This window comes from Balaenoptera physalus (assembly GCF_965194825.1).
Source record: "Balaenoptera physalus genome assembly, chromosome: 6".
NCBI lineage: Eukaryota > Metazoa > Chordata > Mammalia > Artiodactyla > Balaenopteridae > Balaenoptera > Balaenoptera physalus.
Genome location: NC_138885.1, coordinates 130,054,823 through 130,076,097, shown reverse-complemented (window position 1 = coordinate 130,076,097; position 21,275 = coordinate 130,054,823). Strand labels below are relative to the sequence as shown.

Below are 21,275 nucleotides of genomic sequence, written 5' to 3'. Positions count from 1 at the left end.
AGAATTTAGAGGAAGAATTCAAAAGCTCAGATAGGTTTCACATCAAATCTGAATCACAAAATATACAACTTTCAAAGTAAGAAGCCCAGTATTTACTCTTATGGAGGCTCAAAAGGTAGTATTAAGTATGTATAGACTTATTGGGTATTCATTTTCTGTCACAGAAACCAAAGAAATACTGAAAATGACTCATTTCAATGTGATTATCTAGAGAAGGATGACCAGTAATTTAAAGAATTTCTTTGGACATAAAATAAAAAATTGGGGGAATTCCCTGGAGGTCCAGTAGTTAGGACTCCACACTCTCACTGCCGAGGGCCAGGGTTCATTCCCTGGTCTTAGAATTAAGATCCCATAAGCCATGGAGCGGGGCCAAAAATAAACAAACAAAAACAAACAAACAAATAAATTGAAGCTTGGTACAGGGAATACAAATTTGCTGGTAAAATAAATATAGAGATAAATAAATGCCAACGTGGCAGTAAAAAAGAGAGTACAAATTAAAGTACATTTTTAGAGTACCACTGGTCCTCAAAATTTCTCCATGTGTTCATGAGAAACTGTAGGAATGAAAGACTTGCTTCATATCCATTCCTTTGCTAGCCATACAGTGTCTCTGGGGCAACGATTCAAATCTGCTGTTGTAGCCGAAACAGCCACAGACAATATGTAAATAAAAGAATGCATCTGTGTTCCAATAAAACTTTATTTACAAAAATACACAGTGGGCTGGATTTGGTAGTTTGCCAAACCCTGTTCTAGAGTTTTAAATTTTTATTTAAGTTTCAAATGGAATTGTCCACATCCTATTTTGATACAAAGCAGCCAAACTCGTCTGCGGTTCACAGTGTCACTGCCCACGGCCACCCCCCTCCCCTCACACAGCAAGCTTGTGCCATCTGGGCAGCATTCTGGGGAACAAAACACCTGCAGCGCCTTCAATTCGGTGATACGATTCTAAGTTTTAACAGTAGGATCCAAAATCTAAAATACCTCATTAACTAAGTGATTAAATCCTCTTCAAAATTCTGTATGTTCCATTTTGGTATCTCTAACACATGAGGAGGTGAGCAGGGGCAGCTGCCCCGCGTGAACCACTGCTGAACCCTGCCCGCTCCTTTCCACAAAAATCTTGACCGTGGGCAAATGCATTTTCCCTGCAAAGGTCTAGAACCCATAGCACCATATCTCCCTTTCCCCAAACACACATTTCAAATAAGGGGTGGAGAGAAATGAACTACTTCAATAATCTGTCATACCTTGAGTGACTGTCTTTTTGTCACATAATTTTCTGAATGAAGTAACTTCTCATATTCACTGAAGAACTAAAAGACAGGAAAACACGTATCAGAGTTATTTTTTTAAAGACCAGTAGATAACATTAAAAAGCCTGAGTACAAACTTCTAACAGCACAAAGGCCAATCGCTGCCCAAGCTCAGCCCCTCCTGTCTGCTGTCTGCTGTCTGCTTCACACCCATCCTCAACGTGATACCCACTGGTTACCTCCATGAAGAAGGCTCCCGGCCCCCTCCCAGCTCTAGCCAGGTGCGCATATAGCTTAAATCTGGTCCTCTTCTGTCCAAACTCCATATGCACACAACATAACTCCCTTTCCCCCCACTGTTTTCTCACTGTTGAGTCAGCTCTCATTTCCTGGTGTTAGATTAGAAAATTCCTATTTTTAACAACTCAACTAGTCCAAAGCACAAGCACAAAGAGAAAAGTTGCCTGTTCTTTCAAAGCAAGAAGAGAAAATAATTAAAAATAGAAGAGAGGAGAAAATCAGCACTTTTAGATAGGTAGGTGTCCCAAAGAAGGTAGGACTTGAGCTCAAACTTGAGTAATGGGAGAGATTTCGTTCAGAAATGGGGAGAAGAGATACTCTTGGGGGATAAAAAGGGAAGAACACAGCATGAGCGAAGGGCCCCCTAACAAGAACAGTGTCCCTGGAATGGTAAGGAGCAGAAAAGCAGAGGAAAGCGGGGAGGTGGGAAATAGAAGCGAGGGGCACACAAGGGCTAGGGCCACACTTCCCAAAAGTCAGAAGAGAAGGCCAGTTAGCTCTTTAACTATGGACAGGTTTTAAAAGTTCCAAACTTGTGCAGTACCAGTATGACTCTGTTGGGTATCAGTGCTTTACTGAGACCTTTCCTTGGTTGTGGTGGGTGGTAGAGGATGCCCGCTTTGTAATCTGTCCGTGCTAGAACTGTCTCTACCTTTGCTTTATGATGGGTTCTCATCAGCCATTCGTCTGTGGTTCAGAGCAGGGGTTGGCAAACTATAGCTCATGGGCTAAATCCAACCCACTGTCTGTTTTTATACAAGTTTTACTGGAACGCAGCCATGCTCGTTTGTGTAAGGTAAATAAATTTAGTTTATGAACTCTTTATGGCTGCTTTTGCAGTAGAACAGACAGGAGAGCTGACAGAGACTCCATGGCTATGAAGCCTCAAATATTTACTATCTGGGTGGCCCTTTAGAGAAAAGGTTTTCCAGCCCTTGGTTTAGAGCTAACCAGAACTGCCTATGCATTCATCCTTTTGCTTATCTCTAGGCAGAGGTGGGATGGCCATCTATTTAGTATGCAAGCAACTAAAACTTCTCTCTTCAGAGATGGTTGTTAACCCTACCTTCTCTCAAATGATCGTCAAGCCAATGATCAAACAGTTGGGTCTGCCTTTAATCAACAATGCAGAAACAGCAACACCTCAAGTTCTCGACAGAAAATGCAAATTAAGATTTTCTGCCTCATAATTTTTAGGGTAAGCTTGGTTGCAAGAAATTATTCTCAAGGAGAACTGCCTGGTTAGATTTTATCCCTGGGCCGGCAATAAACGACTCAGACAGACAGAGGACAGGCACTGTTTGGGCTCCTCAAAGATTTGCTCTCCGTGAGCGCACTTCAGTTCAGCATTTTATTTACTGCAGAGGCACGCTCGGTGACTGCGTCCGCTACATGACACTGTAATTCAATCCCCGTCTAAGAATGTCAATGGGAGAAATTTGTTCCAGGTCCCAGTGCTAGAAAAGGCTGTTTCTTTTGAACAAGCTTTACAGATACTGTGAGCTTTTCCTTGGTTTTGTTTCCCTCTATGCTTTAATTATTAGAAAGCTCAGAGTCAAGTGTACAGACTTTAGAGCGTGTGATTTTGCACAGTAACTCCACCTCCGCTTAATTTAAATTGCCTGCATCTCCCCACTCTCCTTCTCCTCCTTGGATCTGACTGCACAGCATGCACATTTCTGTCAGCTGCCGCACATAAATTTGCTCAACTCCTGTTAACCAATGTCACCCATTAATAACATATAGGAAAATATTTTATCGCAAAATTAAAGTGACATCATTGCCGGTAGTAAATTTCTGGGAAATTAGTTTTTATCTTTGGTAGGTTTTAAATCAAGATACTCATATGTTTAACTAAGAAAAAACCTGGGAGACCATGTGGTAATAGAAATAATAATGCTAATGTTTATTAAATGCTTACTGTGTTCCAGGCACTGTGTCTTGCATTTGACACACACATTCTTATCTAATCCTCACAGCAACCCAGTAGTAAGAAGGTGCTATTATGAGCCTTCTTTTAGAGCTGAAGGTCCTAAAGGCACAGAGGGTGAATGAAGGCTGCTGCCCAAGAGCTGGAAGCACACGGTGGAGCTGGGACTTGAAGCCAAACTCCACACAGCCTGGTGCCAAAGCCCACGCTTCTAACTAATGTAAAAGGCACCAACAAAATGACTGTGCTTCCGATTTAAACCAACAAATGCACAGGAAAAAAAACCACACCCACATCCCAATGTACACGGGCAGAAAAAAAAAATGACTAGCTATGTTTAAGCCATTGATGAGGCTATTTATGAGGGAATTACTATCTACTCAGCACTGTGTTATGATGTTACTGGGAGTGGGAGGGAAAGACGGGAAAAGGAACACAAGAGAATTAGAAAGCATAGGTTTTGTCTCCAAGAATCTTCTAATTTAGTTCAATGGCACAGTGAACAATGAAGTATTAACAATACCTAGGATTTTAAAAATTCAAACAACTAGTGGAAGAATGAAAACCTAAGCCAAATCTTGAGGGAGAGATAGAAATTTTAAGTGGATTGTTATTATCATCACTTCTCCAGGAGCACTTATGAGATCTTGGACAATGCCTACAGTAAACTAGTACGGCATAAGGAAGCGCTCGTGGGAATCGTGGAGAGCAGAGCTGACACGTGGTGGGAGAGAACACATGACGCTACTGCTGTGGTGATCAAGGGCAACCAGGTTATCAGAGCACCCAGCAATATTCACAAACCTCTGGGGGTTCTACTACTAGCTCAATCTGGAGGGGGCCTTAAGGCTGGGCTAATCCAATGTCCTCATTTTACAAATAAGGACGGACTTCTGAGTCCCCCAGTGGGCCTTGGTCTTGGTCACAAGGAGTCAGCAGCAGAGCAAGGGCAGAACTGGCTGCTGCGTCCTCTAGGCTAGAGTTCTGCCCATCTACCCACTGCTGTCCCCCTTTCTCTCTATTTGTAAGCAGCAGGAATGTGAGCAACTAACGGAAAGTAAGGGGAAGATAAGAAGTCAGACAGTAATTTTCTTTTTATCTTAACTGTATATTATCATTCAGCAGCAAAGTGCTTTATTTTCCTCTTCTAAAGCGAAAAAAGATGCAAAGGGCAGTGTGTCGTCAAAAAGATAAAATTCTGTTTCTGACCACGTAACGCTCTATACCTCATTTTAGTAGAGAAATGATTACAGTACCAATTAAAAACATTGTATTTCCAAAATAAATACTTTGGTACAAAATCTAATTAAAATCTTTAATTTCTGGTAACAAAACTTACAATGTGCTATTTTAAGATAGTGTTTCATGTACTTACTCTATCATAATGTTGTTCCAAAAATTCTGCGCTGAGCAATTTATGTCTTGTAAGTAAATCCTAGAAAAAGAAAATACACTTTTTACAGTTGTTTGGCATTCAAGTTCTTTTAGAAAAGAGAATCCTAAACATTCCACGCCATTTTACCTGATAAAAACTGTTGTTAAAAATTACTATACTTAAAAACATTTGAGCATGAATTGTACTGAAAATGTTGATTCTATGTAAGAGCAAATAAAATCATTAATAATCAAATTGTGATTGTAATGATTATGAGTGTCACAGGTCTACAGCTCTTAGAAGGAAAAATTAAAAAAAAAATTATAAGGCAATGGAGATAAAAACTCAAAGAAAGGGAATCAAGAGTTGAAATGAAATAAAAGTAAACGGTTGTGATAAAATGTCAAATAGTATACTGCTCCTGGTGGAGAAAGAAGACATTTCTTTTATTAGAAAAAGTACTGGAGGTTCCATCTTCTTCCTCCTAAATTCAGTTACATTCAGTTTCATATTGAATGCAATCTTTTTTCAGAGGTAGAATTTTTTTTAAAAGCCCCATCATATTATAAACATTAGCTCCTAAGTAAGCAGACTAATGATGCAAACATGTAGCACCAAAAGTTAGTATGACCTAGAGTCCAATTGTGCACCCTTATGAAATAGAGCTTATGCCTCACCCCATGAATTTCCCTGGAAACAACTCAAGGATCATTCATTCAGAAAACATCTACTATGTGCCAGATAAAGTTCTAGGTGCTGGGGCTACAAGGGAAAAAAGATATGGTCCTTGCCTTCAAGGACATAGAAGTTAAGCAATGAACTAGCCTTGGTCTCACCAGGTGGGAACAAGAATGGAAACATGTGACAGCAGGAACAGCCAATTCATCTTTGGTGAATTAATGAATTAAATTCCTTTAGAGCTGCCCACTGGAGAGGTCACTACCAATAATCCCCTTTCTCCAAACCAACTTTCCTTTAACTTGTTTTCTTTGCTGTTTATCTTTGACTTACCCAGGTTACAATGAACTAGTGTTTCCTGAAGTATGTTCTGAGAAATGCTCTAAGGAATGCTCCATGGTCAACGAATGAGGCAAGAGCTACAGCTCTGGCTCCCTCATGGGGATCCACCAGGTTTCAAGAGATTTCGCAGGGAGCTCTTCTGCTGCCTGCTTGCTAGCACCCTTCCCTGAAAGGCCTCCTTTGCACAGGCTTTCCCCTGGCCTAGTTACTTCCAACCTTTGGACCTCGACTCAAACATCGCCTCCATGGGGAACCCTTCCTGACTGGTCACTGGCACCAAAGCATGGTCACAGTTATGACCTGACATCTGTGGCATTATTTTATTAATGTCTCTCTCATGATAGGCTGTGAAGTCTATAAATACAAGGGTCATGTCTATTTTTACTAACCTCTGAATCCTCAGCACCTATGCAGTATCCAGCACATAGTAAGAGCTTAATATTTAATAAATAAATGAATGAACCAACAGAATCAGGGAACATGTTTGGGAAAACAGCACATTAAGCAATCTTTGAAGTATGCTTTTAAGAAGGCTTCTAACTCCACCCCAAAGACTTACAGGTGTTCAAACTGCTGGATGGGGTATGTGTCCTATGCCCATGGAAGGTCTACCCAATTTTTCCCAAATCCCCCTTGGGGGTTAAACAGACAAAATTAGAAAACCTGGAGTTTGAGTACCTTCAAGAATCTGGAAAGAAATGCTACGAGGCTTCCCCATATGGGAAGGAGGAGATGGCAGGGCTAGAAGAATTCATATTATCTGTTGGTCCATGGGGTCAGACGTGAGGGAGAAAGGAACATGAGAACTTTAAGGGAATGTATCCCTTAAAGTTCTCATGAATGCTTGTTAAAGCATTCTTGTTAAAGAATGCTTTAACAAGCATGCCTGTTAAAGAGTGTGTCCCGCCTCTAACACGCTACTGTGTGGTCTATGACGGTCTCTCCTGAGTTAGGAGCCTCAAGGGCAGGCGTTTGTCTGGACAGATCACTGCTGAACTGGGAATTCCCTGGCAGTCCAGTGGTTAGGACTCTGCACTTCCACTGCAGGGGGCCCTGGTCAGGGAACTAAGATCCCACAAGCCATGCAGTGTGGCCAGAAAAAAAAAAAAGAGATCACTGCTGAACCTCAGGACCTAAAGACACGAGCAGGCACTCATGAGACTTGTGGAATGAACTGAATGAACAATGAAAAAGTGAATTTAAGGACTGCTGTGGCTAGATCCATGCAAGACTGAGGGTCACGTCTACTTTTTTGTGGCTGGGTCTTTCTGAAGGCCACTGTGAGGAAGTACAGAGCCGGGAGCCAGGGGCTCACCGCTCTGTCATGATAGGACGAAAGAGAATGCCAAAGGAGGGGGTCTCAGAGACAACGGCTCTCCACTGGGGTTGGTTTCTTAGGAACAGGTAGGTAGAAAATATTACTCTGAAAAGCAAAGACCCTAAATATGCTGCGCCAGAGTTTTTTTCTTTAGGTCTGAGTAAGGTGACTATTTACCTTGAAAGCTGTATCTCCAGCAGCAGCAAGGGGCTCACAGTTGGGCCACACACGACAAGGGGGAACTTCAAACATCTCCCCATCAGAGATTCTACTTGTTATCATCTGGTTTAAAGAGACCAGGAAGCTCAGGAAACCACTGCCAATCTAGGAATCACATCTCCATGGCCTTGGGGTAGGAGAGACTGGAAAGGGGTGCTGAGGCTGCTAAAGCAGCCCTTCTTTAAGGAGAGTAAAACATTAGCAGGGAAGGCACAATTGCTGGGAGCCGGCACAGAGTAAAAAGGCTGATACTAAGCTGGGAAAAGAGGAAGTGGGGGCTTGCGCAGAGCCTCTGTCTCCTGAAAGATGGGAAAAGACCTTACCCTTGGAACTAGAGCCGAGAGCTCTGGAGAGCTCAAACCAGGCTGGGGGACAGAAACCGACAGACCAGAAAACGAAGGCAAGTGGTCATGCAGCCAGCATCTGGTAAGCGACCTGCAGAGCGGACAGGGTGCACGCGGTCCCCGATCAGCAGAGCTGCTGGGCCAGCCAGCAGGGGGACAGAAAGAACATGATTTCTGACTTCCCAACCTATTAAATTCCAGTATAGTCAAGACCCTGGTATTACCTGGAGAAAGGTCAGGGATCATCTCCCAAGTCCAGCAGATTGAGCAGCCAACTTTTAGGGTGGGCTGAATTAAAAAGATTCCTAAAAGTTATGTGAGTTTGGGTCCCAAACATCATGTCACAAAGACAGCCCTGGAATCCCTGAAGAAATGCTGCTCACCGGGGGCTATTTTCACAGAGGCTTGGCAAGTCATGTGGCCCAATTTCGTACTTGATGACTGTCTATGTCCAAGGACAAGAGACTCAGTTCTTCCAACTGTTTGGTTCACCTTTGGAGCTCTGAAAGTTAGAAAGTTCCTCCTGTGCTAGAGTCAAAACCTATCCCCAGGTTATTTCCAGAAAACTGTCAGAGTCAACAGAACTAGGTTTAGTACATTTTCTCTAGGACCCACTTTAAATACAAGCGGTGCTCTCACGCAAGTCCCTACCGAGTCTCCTCTTCTTCAGGCTAAATACGTCCAGTTCCTTTAACCACTCCTCGAATGACAGGTTCTCAGTCCCCCTCACCATCTACTGTCTTCTGAAAGTCATCTATTTGTCTATGTGCCTCTTAAAGTGTAGCGCCTGGAATGGAACACATTTATGTGTTGTTACCTTATAAGCTTATAGTGGGGTGAGACCATCGACAGCTCTTCAGGTCACGCGTTATGTGGTCACAGGTAGCTTAGGGGCAGGGCAGCAGCATCATGCTGTTTAATTTTACGGGACGTACTCAGAATTTTGTTTACTCAGGGTGGGCTCTCTAGTCAGACTGCCTGGGTTCAAATTCTGGCTTCCCCATTTATGGTCTGACTTCCCCCAACATTTCTAGGCTTCAGTTTCCTGATCTGTAAACGAGATAATAACAATATCTCCTTCATAGGGTTGAGTATGATATGACGTTACCTGCCTTTTAGTCATTATTACACTCTGTAACGATTACACCTAGCATTACCTATTATTATTATGCCTTACTCCCACACCTCATATTGACAGAGCTGAGTCCTCAGGAGGAAGACCTCAGTTCATCTGTATTTTTTTTTCAAATTTTTTAATTTATTATTTATTTATTATGTTTATTTTTGGCTGTGTTGGGTCTTCGTTTCTGTGTGAGGGCTTTCTCCAGTTGCGGCGAGTGGGGGCCACTCTTCATCGCGGTGCGCGGGCCTCTCACTATCGCGGCCTCTCTTGTTGCGGAGCAGAGGCTCCAGACGCACAGGCTCAGTAGTTGTGGCTCATGGGCCCAGTTGCTCCACGGCATGTGGGATCTTCCCAGACCAGGGCTCGAACCCGTGTCCCCTGCATTGGCAGGCAGATTCTCAACCACTGCGCCACCAGGGAAGCCCAGTTCATCTGTATTTAACTTCAGCCTGTTATCTTCTGGCCTCTCTGGATCTTTATGAGGCCTTATTTCAGGATCTCTGTTATCTGCCTTCTATCCCTTCATGGTATACATTTGTTATCACCCTTTAAGTCTTTAATAAAAATGTTCAGCTGTGCTGCGTAAAGACAAATCCACTAAAAATTTTGCTCCAGGAGGGTGGCAATCCATTTTCTGGCTCCTTATGGATATGGCGTTCAATTAATTATGAATTGCTACCCTGAAACCCCATCTAGCTCCTACCTTTTCATTGTTTCCATGAAAACAGACCTGTACAATTATTCAACATCTAATATATCCACATTGTCATAAAGGAATAATTCTAATAGCTACTGTTCACTGCACACATACTATGTGAAGACACAATAACCCTGACATACTAGGATTACCTACATTTTGACAGATGAAAAGACTGAGGTTACACGAGCAGCAGAGCTGGGAACTGAATCCAGGCAGCCACGCCCTTAGCCCCCTGATCTACTGGCGTCTATGAGATTAGTATGACTGAACTTACTCTTAGGGAATCCATGCTGGCTGTGGGTACACGGTTTCCTTTCCAAAATGCTCAGAAATCATCTCTTTAGCAATACTTTCTAGTACCTTACACAGGTATAATATCGAGCTCCACCAGCCTCTCTGGGGAATCTACCTTCTTTTACTCTGGAAAATTGGAAATATATTTGTTGGCCTTCTGATGTCCCTCCCCATCTCCTTAATTTCTCAAAAAAAAAAAAAAATCACGAACAAATATTTGGCCACTGATTTACTATCTCAGAACCCCATTCATTCAAGCTATGAATCTTAGACATATTTCACGCAGGTAGTTTTAATTTCCTTTTAAGACTCAGCACCTGTTCCTTGGACTTTAAATCCAGGGTTATGGATAAGCTGCGTTTGTTTCAAAGTTTTTGTGTGTAGAGTGCACTTTCTGGGAAGGTAGCTCTGGTTATATTCTCGAAGGAGAGCACGAACCATCTATTCTTTTCTGCTATAAAAATGTTCTTTGCAAAGAAGACATTAGCAAACCAGAAGAGGAGCGGTCCTCCTTTCCTTCTTGTCAGCACCTCTGGTGTGAAGGTGAGACCAGAGCCGACCAGACTTTTTAAGGAGGGGTGGGGTGGTACCTTGATAGGTCTGTGCCTCTCCTATATTGTCTTAGTTTTGGGCTCTACTTAACTCTGCTTCTTGGAGAGCTCTCCATTCAGGAGGCTCTTTAATTAGCTCCGCCCCTTCTGTGTCATCAGGAGCAGCTGAGATACAGAAGCCACGCTCGCTCCTCACTGCTCTCTCTTCTAGAGCTCAGCCTTAGAATCCTGCATGGTTTTAAAGTTTCCCTTCTTCAGGTAGGGAATACCTGCCTGACTCTGCCCAATCCTTCCCTCTCTGGCTACCACGACCCGACAGGGTTGCTTTACCCGCAGTGATTCCATTACCACCGTTTTCTTCTTGGTGAGAATTTCATTCAAAGAAGCAATCCTGAGATGGAATTATCAGCAAGGCCAACCAGGGACTCACATCTGTGGCACAGAGTTAGTCAGCCCATCTCTCTCACCTCTGAGCCAACTGTGCCAGGAGCGTGTGACCTGTGTCCTCTTCTTGGTTAGGCGGTCTGGCTGCATTCTCCCACCCCACTGCTGCTCCTCTCCTCTGCCCTCACCCTCCTCCTCCCAGAGTGTCCCAGGCTCAGGCTTCTGGCTTTCTTCCCACCCAGGAGTATCCCTTCTTGACACATGGTGCTGCTACATCTCCCTTCATAACAGGTCTGCTACTTTTGAATGGGGCGTCCCCTTCCATCAATATATCCCAGGTCATGAGTCCCATCCCACCAAGTGCAGTGATACCTAAGATGTCATATTTACCACTCTATGTTATAATCTCAAATTCATTTCATTTTGCGTTGTACATTAACATACAAATATCTGAGGTCTTCTGACATCCTCTCTAAGAATCCCTAGGCACCTCTCACCTTATTCTCATTCAAAGTGAAAGCCTAATAGCCAGGTTCCCAGGCTTTCATCCCATTTTGAGGGTGTTCAATCGCCCTGAGGGACAAATTTTATTCAGAGACCAAGACATGTGCTCATTATCTCAATGGCTCTTTATACATAAAAGTGAACCTTCACAAAAACAGTGGCCACTTCTCACCGTAACAGTGTTCATGGTTTCTGAGCACAACAGTCTGCAGGTTAGTATAATAAATTCTGATTATATTAAAATTACAGTTCTAAATATTCACTTATGAGGTCAGACATTTTACATAAGGGAATATAACGTATAAAGGCTTGCTCTCATTGTGAAAAACACTAATAAACATTACTGCTTTATCTACATACCTTAAACAGCACAGAACTTTGCAATTCAGAACAAAAATGTGCATGTTGTACAGTGGTATCATATCATCTGTGTATTTAATTTACACAAACACACAACAGGGAGACAAGGTAGGCGGGGGGGGGGGGGCGGGGGGAGGAGGAGCACTGGTGATTCTGCACCCCCCACCCCTTGTGTTTAATAAACAAGCTCTGGCCTGAGCAGGAGATGGGAGACAGAAGTCCACTGTGCCCTTGGGCCTGTCCACAATAGGGAAATCTCTGTCCTGAGTGTGGTTCTAGTATACTGCAAATTAACAACGGCCCTGAACAGAAGCCAACTACTTTTGTCTGATGCTGAATCAAAGAAACTGCTGCAGTATGTTCCAACACAGGAGAAAAATCTGATTTTCACATGTACCGCATATCTATATACCGTACTTGATGGGTAATTTAACAGAAAAGTGTACTTTTGACCGTACAGGACTTTTTGCCTTTTAGACAGACTTTAGAATCTAACTTTTCTACCCTTTTTAAGCTGTGACTCTACTGCGTATACCTGAGTCACAATACACATTTAAATATATCTTCTCTCTTCCCGCTAGAGGGCAGCCATGTATAGACTTGGAGGGTAGAGAAGGTTTAGGAAGGACAGCACACCTGTTAATCTCACTTGTATGTATATTTAGAATTCTATAGTTTTTATGTTACCTTGAATGTGGCAAATGCATCTGAAGCTATATCAAATGTTGACATTTCGACATATCTGAAGAAATCATAAAACTGTTCTGACCACAAAATGATTTTTGCAAGTGGTTCATGTCTGATGCATTCTCTTAACATTATTCCACAATTTAGAGCTATTTCTGGAGACTCATACCTGCAAAAAGAAAAGACAAACATGACTGCTTTTTTCCCCCATCACTGTTCTTTTAAAAACTCTAACAGTTCCAATTTTTAGAACAGGAAGTTTCAGACATGTCCTAATTAAGTGACAGAGCAGGTTACGAAATGCATCTCTCTCAGAGTAGAATATGTGCTCGGAGGGATTTAGTCTAGAGGGCACATACACATTAGTTGGTGGTGACTGCTTCAACCCAAAGAAAAATAACAGCCGTGAGAGCGATCATGAGAACAAAAGCTCATTACTTAAGCTAAAAGACTTGAAGAGACGCCTACAGGGTCACACCTCCAAATAGGGTTTAAGTTTTACATGTGGTGCTCTCATCAATTCAGAAAAACCAAAAGCTGAATCAAAAAACAATATGAAATAAGCAAAATAGTTTCCTAAAATTCATAGTATCTACATGGGTCTATCAAATAAACAGCATTTATACTTCATTGTTTCAATTCAGTACTCAAAATAGTACTCTCAAGACCGTTGGCAGCAACACATAAATGCGACAGAGGATGTCACCGAGTGCCTAGTCAGGGATGCCCGAGGGCTCCTGCAGCGGACACAGGGGACGCCACGGCACCCCTCACCAGCTTTCCGCACAGCCTTCCTCTACACCCATCTCAATGTCTCTCTTCTCTTCCTTCCCCGTGATCAGAAAGAGAACCTTGTCTTCCTCTCAGCCCAGCAGACTCTTCCGTTCTGATGTACATCAAACCTCTCGGACTGGACTCTGCCATTCTGCTCAAACACACCACTCTGTTCCTCCACCCCCTTTCAAGCTGCACACACAGGCTTAATCTCCTCCCCCACTCAGTGCCTCTAGTTTCCTGCCATCGAATCCATTTCCTAACGTTTTACTAGTAAAGGCCTCTGCTTTGCTAAAACAAATGGTCTTTTCTCATAAATTCTGCTATTTAATTTCCTGACAATGCAGATCTTTGCATCTCTCTCTTTAAAAAAAGAAAAATTCTCCCAGCTCTCCCTTCTACCTCCTCTGTTTCTGTTTCTTGCCTGGCTGAGGTCTTTCCTCTGTTGCCTCTGGCCTGCTAGTGAACGCTCCTACGGTCTCATGGTTCCCTCCATGGCTCCTACATTGCCCCAGCTCAGATCTACCCTGGGCTGTAGTTAGGCATTTTCTGTTGCTTCTGGACAACTTCACTTAAAGGCCTACCATAAACTCTACAAGTCTAATATGGCATCACTATTTTGCTTCAGATACCTGGGTCTAAAACAGGTTTAACAGAACTTTCTTTGATAATGGAATACCTGGGTCTAAAACAGGTTTAACAGAACTTTCTTTGATAATGGAAATGTTCTATAACTATGCTGTCTACTGAGCACTTGAAATCTGGCTAGTATGACTGAGGGACTGAATTTTAAATGTCATTTAATTTAAATTAATTTAAAATTAAATAATTACGTGTTGTTAGTAGGTACAGTATTGAACAGCACAGTTCTAAACCTTTCCCTCTTCACCTACTCCCAACCTTCCCATCCTCAATGCCACCACTCCTTTTAAATACTTCTTTGCAATATCTCAGTTTCATTTTCTTTTATCCATTCCCAGTGCTGCATGAAGTCACACCTAGTCAGTCAAGTGACCCCTAACCAGCACCTTTGTTCAAGCTCAGTCTTAACAAATCTATCTGACGACTAGTGTATCAATAGCCTTTCCAGCTTAGGAGCTTAAAATGATTTCTTCTTGCTAATCAAATAGACAAACGTCTGGGCTTTGATGTCCAGGCTTCCCCACATCATAGCTACTCCTCTGGTACAACTCCTCTCCCACTATGCCATAAAACATTCCGGCTATCTCCTTCCTGTTGTCAATCACTGTGTTCATTCCTGCCCTTGTACTCACTCTTTTTTCTGCCTATGCAAATTTGAAACTATCCGGAACCTCAATCCTAAGTCCATCTCTGTTACCAACTCTTGCCTTATTGACTAAACCCACATTTTATCCCCTGAAATCCACTAGTAGTGTTATCTAGTAGTATTATCCTTCTGTTGTACATATGTTCATCACAGATCCTCAACAAGATCAAAACCATGTTCCTCTGTATCACTTATGGCATGGCAGCTAGAATGCTTACTGGCTCTTAGGTGATTAAAATGTCTGTACACAACATGGCTGATCATACAATTCATCTGTGCTGATCTGTAACAGGCAGGAGACTAGAAAGACAAGGGTAAGACACTTTGGTACAACAAGTTGGGCAGGTTTTGATGGCAGTTTGTCAAGCTTGTCTTAACTGATTAAACGTAAACCAGTGAGTACAAGGTAAACAGTTACGCTGTACAACCTGTTAGCACATTAACATTTAAATCGCCAGTGGAAAAACGACTGCTCCAGATTTAGACTAACACTAGCAACAGGATTATTTTCAACTGCACACTAATATTGTTAGCATAACTCCCCCAAATGTCTAACATCAGAGTGTCAACACTTATAGCCTGAGTGGATAATCACATTGCGTTAAAGTAGTCCAAACTAATTAATCAACAAAAGCAGAAAAATCTTTTTATTTTTTATTTTTTTGGCCACGCTGCATGGCTTGCAGTATCTTAGCTCCCCAACCAGGGATTGAACCTGGGCCCTGGGCAGTGAAAGTGCCGAGTCCTAACTACTGGATTGTCAGGGAATTCCCCAAAAGCAGAAACATCTTAAACAGGTAGTTTCAACAGGGCCCGTGGAAGAAATGGCTGTTTCCGGGCCTGAGGCAGGATCTGTACAAAATGAGCAAGGGACATCTTGTGCCAGACAGCAAGGAAGCCATCAAAGACGAATGGGGTCTTGCCAAAAGGACATAGGAGCCAATTTGAAGGAGCTCCCAATAGCCCAAGATGGGGCAATTTGGACATAAAAATTTGGTCATAATGACTGCAACGGATTGAGACACATCAAATATATTTTAAAACCTCCTAAAACTTGAGGTCATAATGGTGCTTAAGACAATAACATACTCATTGCTCACCTAAGGAAGTGGCTAGGGCACCAATCGATTATACTAAAAAATGATACGGTGGAAAAAATCAAGCATCTATTCTGTCTTTCCTATAGAAGTCACTGCTGACGAACGAAACACATTTAATATACAGAGAAGGAATAACAGAATTAGGAAATCACCATTTTGAACCTAGACAATGATCCTCAATGGATACTAAAACCATTAGGTGAAGGGTTGATGGAGAACTTTATGATGGACAGACCGACAACACCTACATCCACTGATCAATCTAAATATCACCGGAAGTAGGACAACCTGCGTTGCCCAATAGGAAGCAATCCCATCACAATCCCATTCATGAAGAATTCCTGCCCCCCCAAAAACTGAAGCTGAATCTAATCAAACTAACTTGAGAGAATAGAGGATAGAGGAACATGGTTACAGGTGAAACCACAGGATGCAAATCCCAAATATGTGGTTTTCCTGCAAAACAAATGACCCAGTTGCTTCAACAAATAAATGGTGTTAAAAGAAGGGGGCAGGAACTATTATAGATTAACAGAGAGTTAAGAGTCATATCAACCAAATTCAGTTTGCGGACCTTGCTTGAAAACTGATTTAAACAAAATGAAAAACGACATTTTTGGTGAAAATCAAGGAAACCTGAACACTGAATGGGCATTAGATAATATTAGGTTTTTAAATGATATTACGGTTATGTTAAAGGATCCTTTATTATGTACTAGGGATGCATACTGAAGTGATGTTATGTTTGAGGAGGAAAAACAGGAGGCAAGGAATAGATGAAACAAGAATGTTAATAAATGTTAGTAATTGTTGAAGCCTGGTGACAGGTAGGAAAGGGGTTGTAAGGGGTGGGGGGAGGGCTTCTGTGGGATCCCAACACCAGTGGCTTCTCCTCGCCTCCCTAAGCTGAGGTTTCTGCTCTGGTCAGCTCAGTTGAGAGCTTGAAACCTTTCTTTAAATATTACCTCAAAAGTCTTACTTTACATGACATTAAACAATGTTCATATCATACCCCTGGCCATTCTAAAGTGAAAACACAGGCAGAGTTAACTAATTCATAGATTTTAATAACTGCTGCTTTCTATGGAAAAAGGAAGATTGGCTTTAAAAATACACAAAGGCATCTGGCAGCTGCTCTAAGAACACTAAAATTTCAGACTACTCACTACATGTTCATACACGCAGCTCTGGATTGATACAACAAAAAATCAGATGCCAAAAATTCCGTATGGCAACATCTGAAGAAGCAACATAGATAGTTAGAACTAGAAAGAAGGAAATAGAATGCTGGCATCCAACACATGCACTGACTCATGCTTTGTCTAAACGAGTTTGAACTTGGGGGAAGTGTTAAACCACAGAGATATGAATCAGAGTGAGGCAAGCTATAAAGCTGGGGTAGGAGAGCAAGCTGATTCACACCACCAGTCATGCCAATAAAACAGTTGCCCGCCAATTTAACAGAACACCACCAGTGCACACGTACCCAGAGCTGGCAAACGACTCTGGTGTGAAACAACAGGAGGTTACCTTGCCAATCAGTGATGAGGGAGAAGAGGATTTTTTTTTTTTTTTTAACTTTTAGTTTTAAGGCTTTTTCGGGTTTTGTTTGATTTTTTTTTTTTTTTGAAACTGACAGGCTACCCAAAGATAAATGCCTGCTTAGTCCAACAGTAATTCCAGGAAGATGCACTGTGAATTACCACATTAAGTGGGTTAGTGAGTAGACACACACAGGTGAAAAGCAAAGGGAAGTACGTCATGAACACGTACTTTGCTGACTGTTGACTGAACAAGGTTAAGCTATATAGCGTCCAAGCTCCACTTACTGGGAAGCCTTTACTGCGGTACAGTGTGCATGTACGTCCAAAGAAGATGTCTTTAGATACATGATTTAGCTGATATTTCAACAATTAAGGTTTTTACATCTTAGAGAACAGAAACAAGAACACAGAGGACTTATTTTTTTTCTTCAGTCATGTATGGTTTAAGAATTTAAAGGCTCACAATTCACCTAACTTTAAAATCCCATGGGCATTTTCAAATTCAGTTTAGCTCACAGGTTAAATTTTAAGGAGGGAAATGTGTTCCAGAACTACGGGAAAATGAGCTGATGAAACTACAGAGGAAATGCTTTCTGACATTCACCATCCTGTTTTTGCCCAAGACCATCTTTCTTTCTTATTTTTCAAGTCAAAAATATAAATCTTATTACATTATTATACTTTATACATACCCTTTCAATAACATGAACAAAATATTCTGTTGGGTGCAGATGTATTCAACAGTAGGAGTTCTTGTACCAATTTGTCTTCTGAGAATATTGTTGAAAATCTGAGCCACGTCTTTCTTGCCCTATTAAGGAAGACAAAAATATCAAAATGCCTGACTAAATGCCAAAATGCCCTAAAAATAAACTCAAATCTAGGTACTGTATATTTATAATTAGGACTGAATATCTGACTTAAAAATGTTCACAGACATTAAATTTTCTTATTTTACTTCTTCCTTTGTAATCTCAAATTCTAAGTTTTAATAGTGAATTTTTTTTTTAAGATTTTTTTTGATGTGGACCATTTTTTTAAAGTCTTCATTGAATTTGTTACAATACTGCTTCTGTTTTATGTTTTGTTTCTTTGGCCTCGAGGCATGTGGGATCTTAGCTCCCCGACCAGGGATCGAACCCGCACCCTCTGTACTAGAAGGTGAAGTCATAACCACTGGACCACCAGGGAAGTCCCTAAGTTTTAATAGTAAAGTATTTTTGACATGAATAATGTGCTGACAAAGTGAAATCTTACTATATATAATTTCAATGATTTCTAACTCTCAGAATCACGCTGACTCAGATATGAAAAACAAAACCTTGCTATATGCTTACATTGTTCAGGGATCTGATTCCCATCCAAGCAGCTTCAAATAGGATGCTTGTATTGTAAACAATACATATAGCTTCGTTTTATAGTGATGGAAGGAGAAACTGTACTGTTAGTGTAATAAAAATGAAAGAATTCTGTAAGAAGTTGAGCTTTAATGGCAAGTAGACATATCTTCCTATTAAAGGTGTACTTGGGAAAAACTTTATATATAGATAATTAAGGTACTAAGTATCACATGATGCAATAGTTCAGAGATCAGAGTTACACCACTGTACTTCACTTAACAAAATAGGTAGATGTTAACACAATACAGTGAAACTTATAATCAGAAAGCTGCACAAGAAAGTAACAAATGGAGAAGTAGACCCCAAGAGATGTTTCAGAACTGCCACTTTATAAGGCTGACAAGTCTGCAGGAGAGTGAGTGAAACGCTAGCTTTCCAGCACTAGAGATCACCCTGGGGCCTGTGCTAGGTCAGGAGTAGTAATGGCAATCTCGAAGAACCAGTCTCAAGGGCACACATTTCTTTTGAATTAAATTTATGTCTCTAAAGTCCCAAATGAACATTAAATTCAGGGTCCAGGTTGGGGAGTGGGGTGGGTAGACGAAGGAGAAGGAGCTGGATGGTCCAGTGCACTCCCACCTTTGCAGTGGAGATAAAAATCGTTGTTGTTGGAATTTGACACTCTATTAAAGATACATGAAACCAGCTATATAAATGGAAATATCATAGTTCTGTCTGTTCTAAAAGATAGACATAAATTTTTATTATCTATTGATAATACATTCAAGTAACCTATGAACCACATCTTCCCCACCCTTCTCTAAAACTGAATCTGGCTACAGGTGTCTGTCATTTTCTCCCCTGGTTTTCCAAGTACCTGAATAGACACACAATCCCTCAGGATGATAAACACTGGGGCTTAAACAAAGCACAGCCACAAAGAGTCAACGAGGAGACTGCTCATGACCACGCCAGAGCCCCTCATTACACACTTCTCAGACTAGTTTATTCCGACTGGTATCAAGGACCATTTTTCTCACTAATAAATGCACTAAATATCCAACATGGGATGATCTGGCTGTATAAGCCTGGGCACCAATCTCAAATGCCTACCAGGGACGAGCAGGAAATGCAAATGAGCGCAGCAGGCCGAGGGAGAAAAAACAAGCTGTGCCGTCTGTGGCTCACCCAAGTGTGGATGCCAACGTCACGGGTTGAGGGGCCACACAAGACTACAAGGCCCAGTGTTGCCAAATTTTTCAAGGGAAGCCAGAAATTCAAAATTGTGTATAAAATCTCCTGCTGTTTTAATGTTATCCTCATTTAAATATTTAAAAGCAGTGCCAAGCAAACAAAACACATATAATCTCTGCTGTAATGAGTTCTCAGCAGGCTAAAAACAAACAAACAAACAAAAAAACCTAGATGTTCTCTACGATCTCATCTACCTCAAAAATTCTAACACTCTATGGTCTTCTTTAGATTGTTTATTCCTTGAGAGTCAAGAACCAGTGAATTATGTAAACCAGCAGCTGTTTATTAAATACAGCCTAAATGAAAGGGCATAACAAATACCTAAAAAACTTCATATACGATGTAGTGAAAGAGGGGGAAAAAACCTGGCCTAAGTCCGAGATACCCTTGAGTTCCTGCGTTGGCCCCGCTCATTAGGCAGGCAGCCCGGGTATGCTTACAGGTCAGTACCCCTGAGCCAAGAGCCCAACAGGAATCTTAAAATGTTTCAGAGGAGAGAACATGCGGAAAAGGACTACGAACAGTGTTTTTGAAAAATAAAAAACTGATTTCTTACCTCAAAGTCAATGAGCTGTAAATCAGCTACTAGGGTGCTAAGGAGCCCACTATTATACAGTTCTTGAGCGAGCTGTGCCACCGCTTCTGTCTGTGGCTCTTTTTCATTTGTGCCATACAGAATTTCTTTCATGGCAACCAGATTTTTGGAAACTTCTTCTGTAGCCTGATTTTGGGGGAGAGGAGAAAATTCATTTTCACAAATATATATAACATACCTACACTTGCTAAATACCTTCTCTATATATTACATACCCCCAGACCCCTGTACAAAACACAAAGGTGGGCAAGCCCCATCCTGGCCCTCAGGAGTCAAAAACTGCATGTGTGCGCACATGTGGGGACTGACATATGTGCTCGACAGGGAAGGCCAGCAGATTCACAACCTGTATACTTGAACGCTGAAAACAATGTTGTTGTAGTAGAAACAGAACAGGGAGAAAAAGTTCAGTTCTGCTCACATGGGAGGGAAACAACATGGAGGAGGCACCTGAGCTGACCATGAGAACAGAGAGACACTGACAAGCAAGAACTGGCTGGGGAGAAGGAGACTGAGGGGAACGAATGGCATGAACCGGGGATGAGGGAGAGGACGCAGCACAGGGCCTGTCAGAGAAAAGGTGTGGAGGGAATAAGGGAGTGACAGAAGAAATGAAGCTGAAAGAGGCTTTGAATGCAAAGCTAAAATATTAGCAATAAATAACAGGTCACTAAAAAGCTTCCACTTCTGGCAAGATGAAAAACAGGGGTCAGATTTACCTTCCCCCATGAAAAAGACCAAAAATTGGAGGAAAATATTTGAAACAATGAATTTTAAACATTGAACTTCAGGCAGCACAGGAGAGTGATTCCTGAGAGAAGGGAAACAGATGAAGCGCACCTCACAATTGCCCTAGCTTACTGCCTGCCCGGAGAAAATTTCCAGGCCACGTCACAGGGAGAGGGAAGCCAGGCAGAACAGGCAATCTCCACGTGAGGAGACAGAGCTGGGAATCTATGGAGGCCAAGGAGACTTGGTACTTTTGCAGGGCAAAGTACCAGGGAGG

The 21,275-nt window shown here is 41.9% G+C and overlaps 1 protein-coding gene across 7 annotated transcripts in view; it reads right to left on the bottom strand.

Moving 5' to 3' along the window:
- CAB39 (calcium binding protein 39) overlaps window positions 1–21,275 on the bottom strand; it is an 88,132-nt gene that overhangs the window by 4,648 nt on the left and 62,209 nt on the right. For 6 of the 7 annotated variants that reach the window (XM_082464768.1, XM_082464762.1, XM_082464764.1 and 3 more), the window contains 5 exons: window positions 20,231–20,395; window positions 17,773–17,891; window positions 12,375–12,543; window positions 4,871–4,930; window positions 1,260–1,325 (listed from right to left, as the gene is read on the bottom strand). In XM_082464768.1, coding sequence (XP_082320894.1) covers window positions 1,260–1,325; window positions 4,871–4,930; window positions 12,375–12,543; window positions 17,773–17,891; window positions 20,231–20,395 — 579 coding nt within the window. The remainder of the gene's footprint in view (window positions 1–1,259; window positions 1,326–4,870; window positions 4,931–12,374; window positions 12,544–17,772; window positions 17,892–20,230; window positions 20,396–21,275) is intronic. The other variant, XM_082464767.1, reaches the window with a different exon arrangement.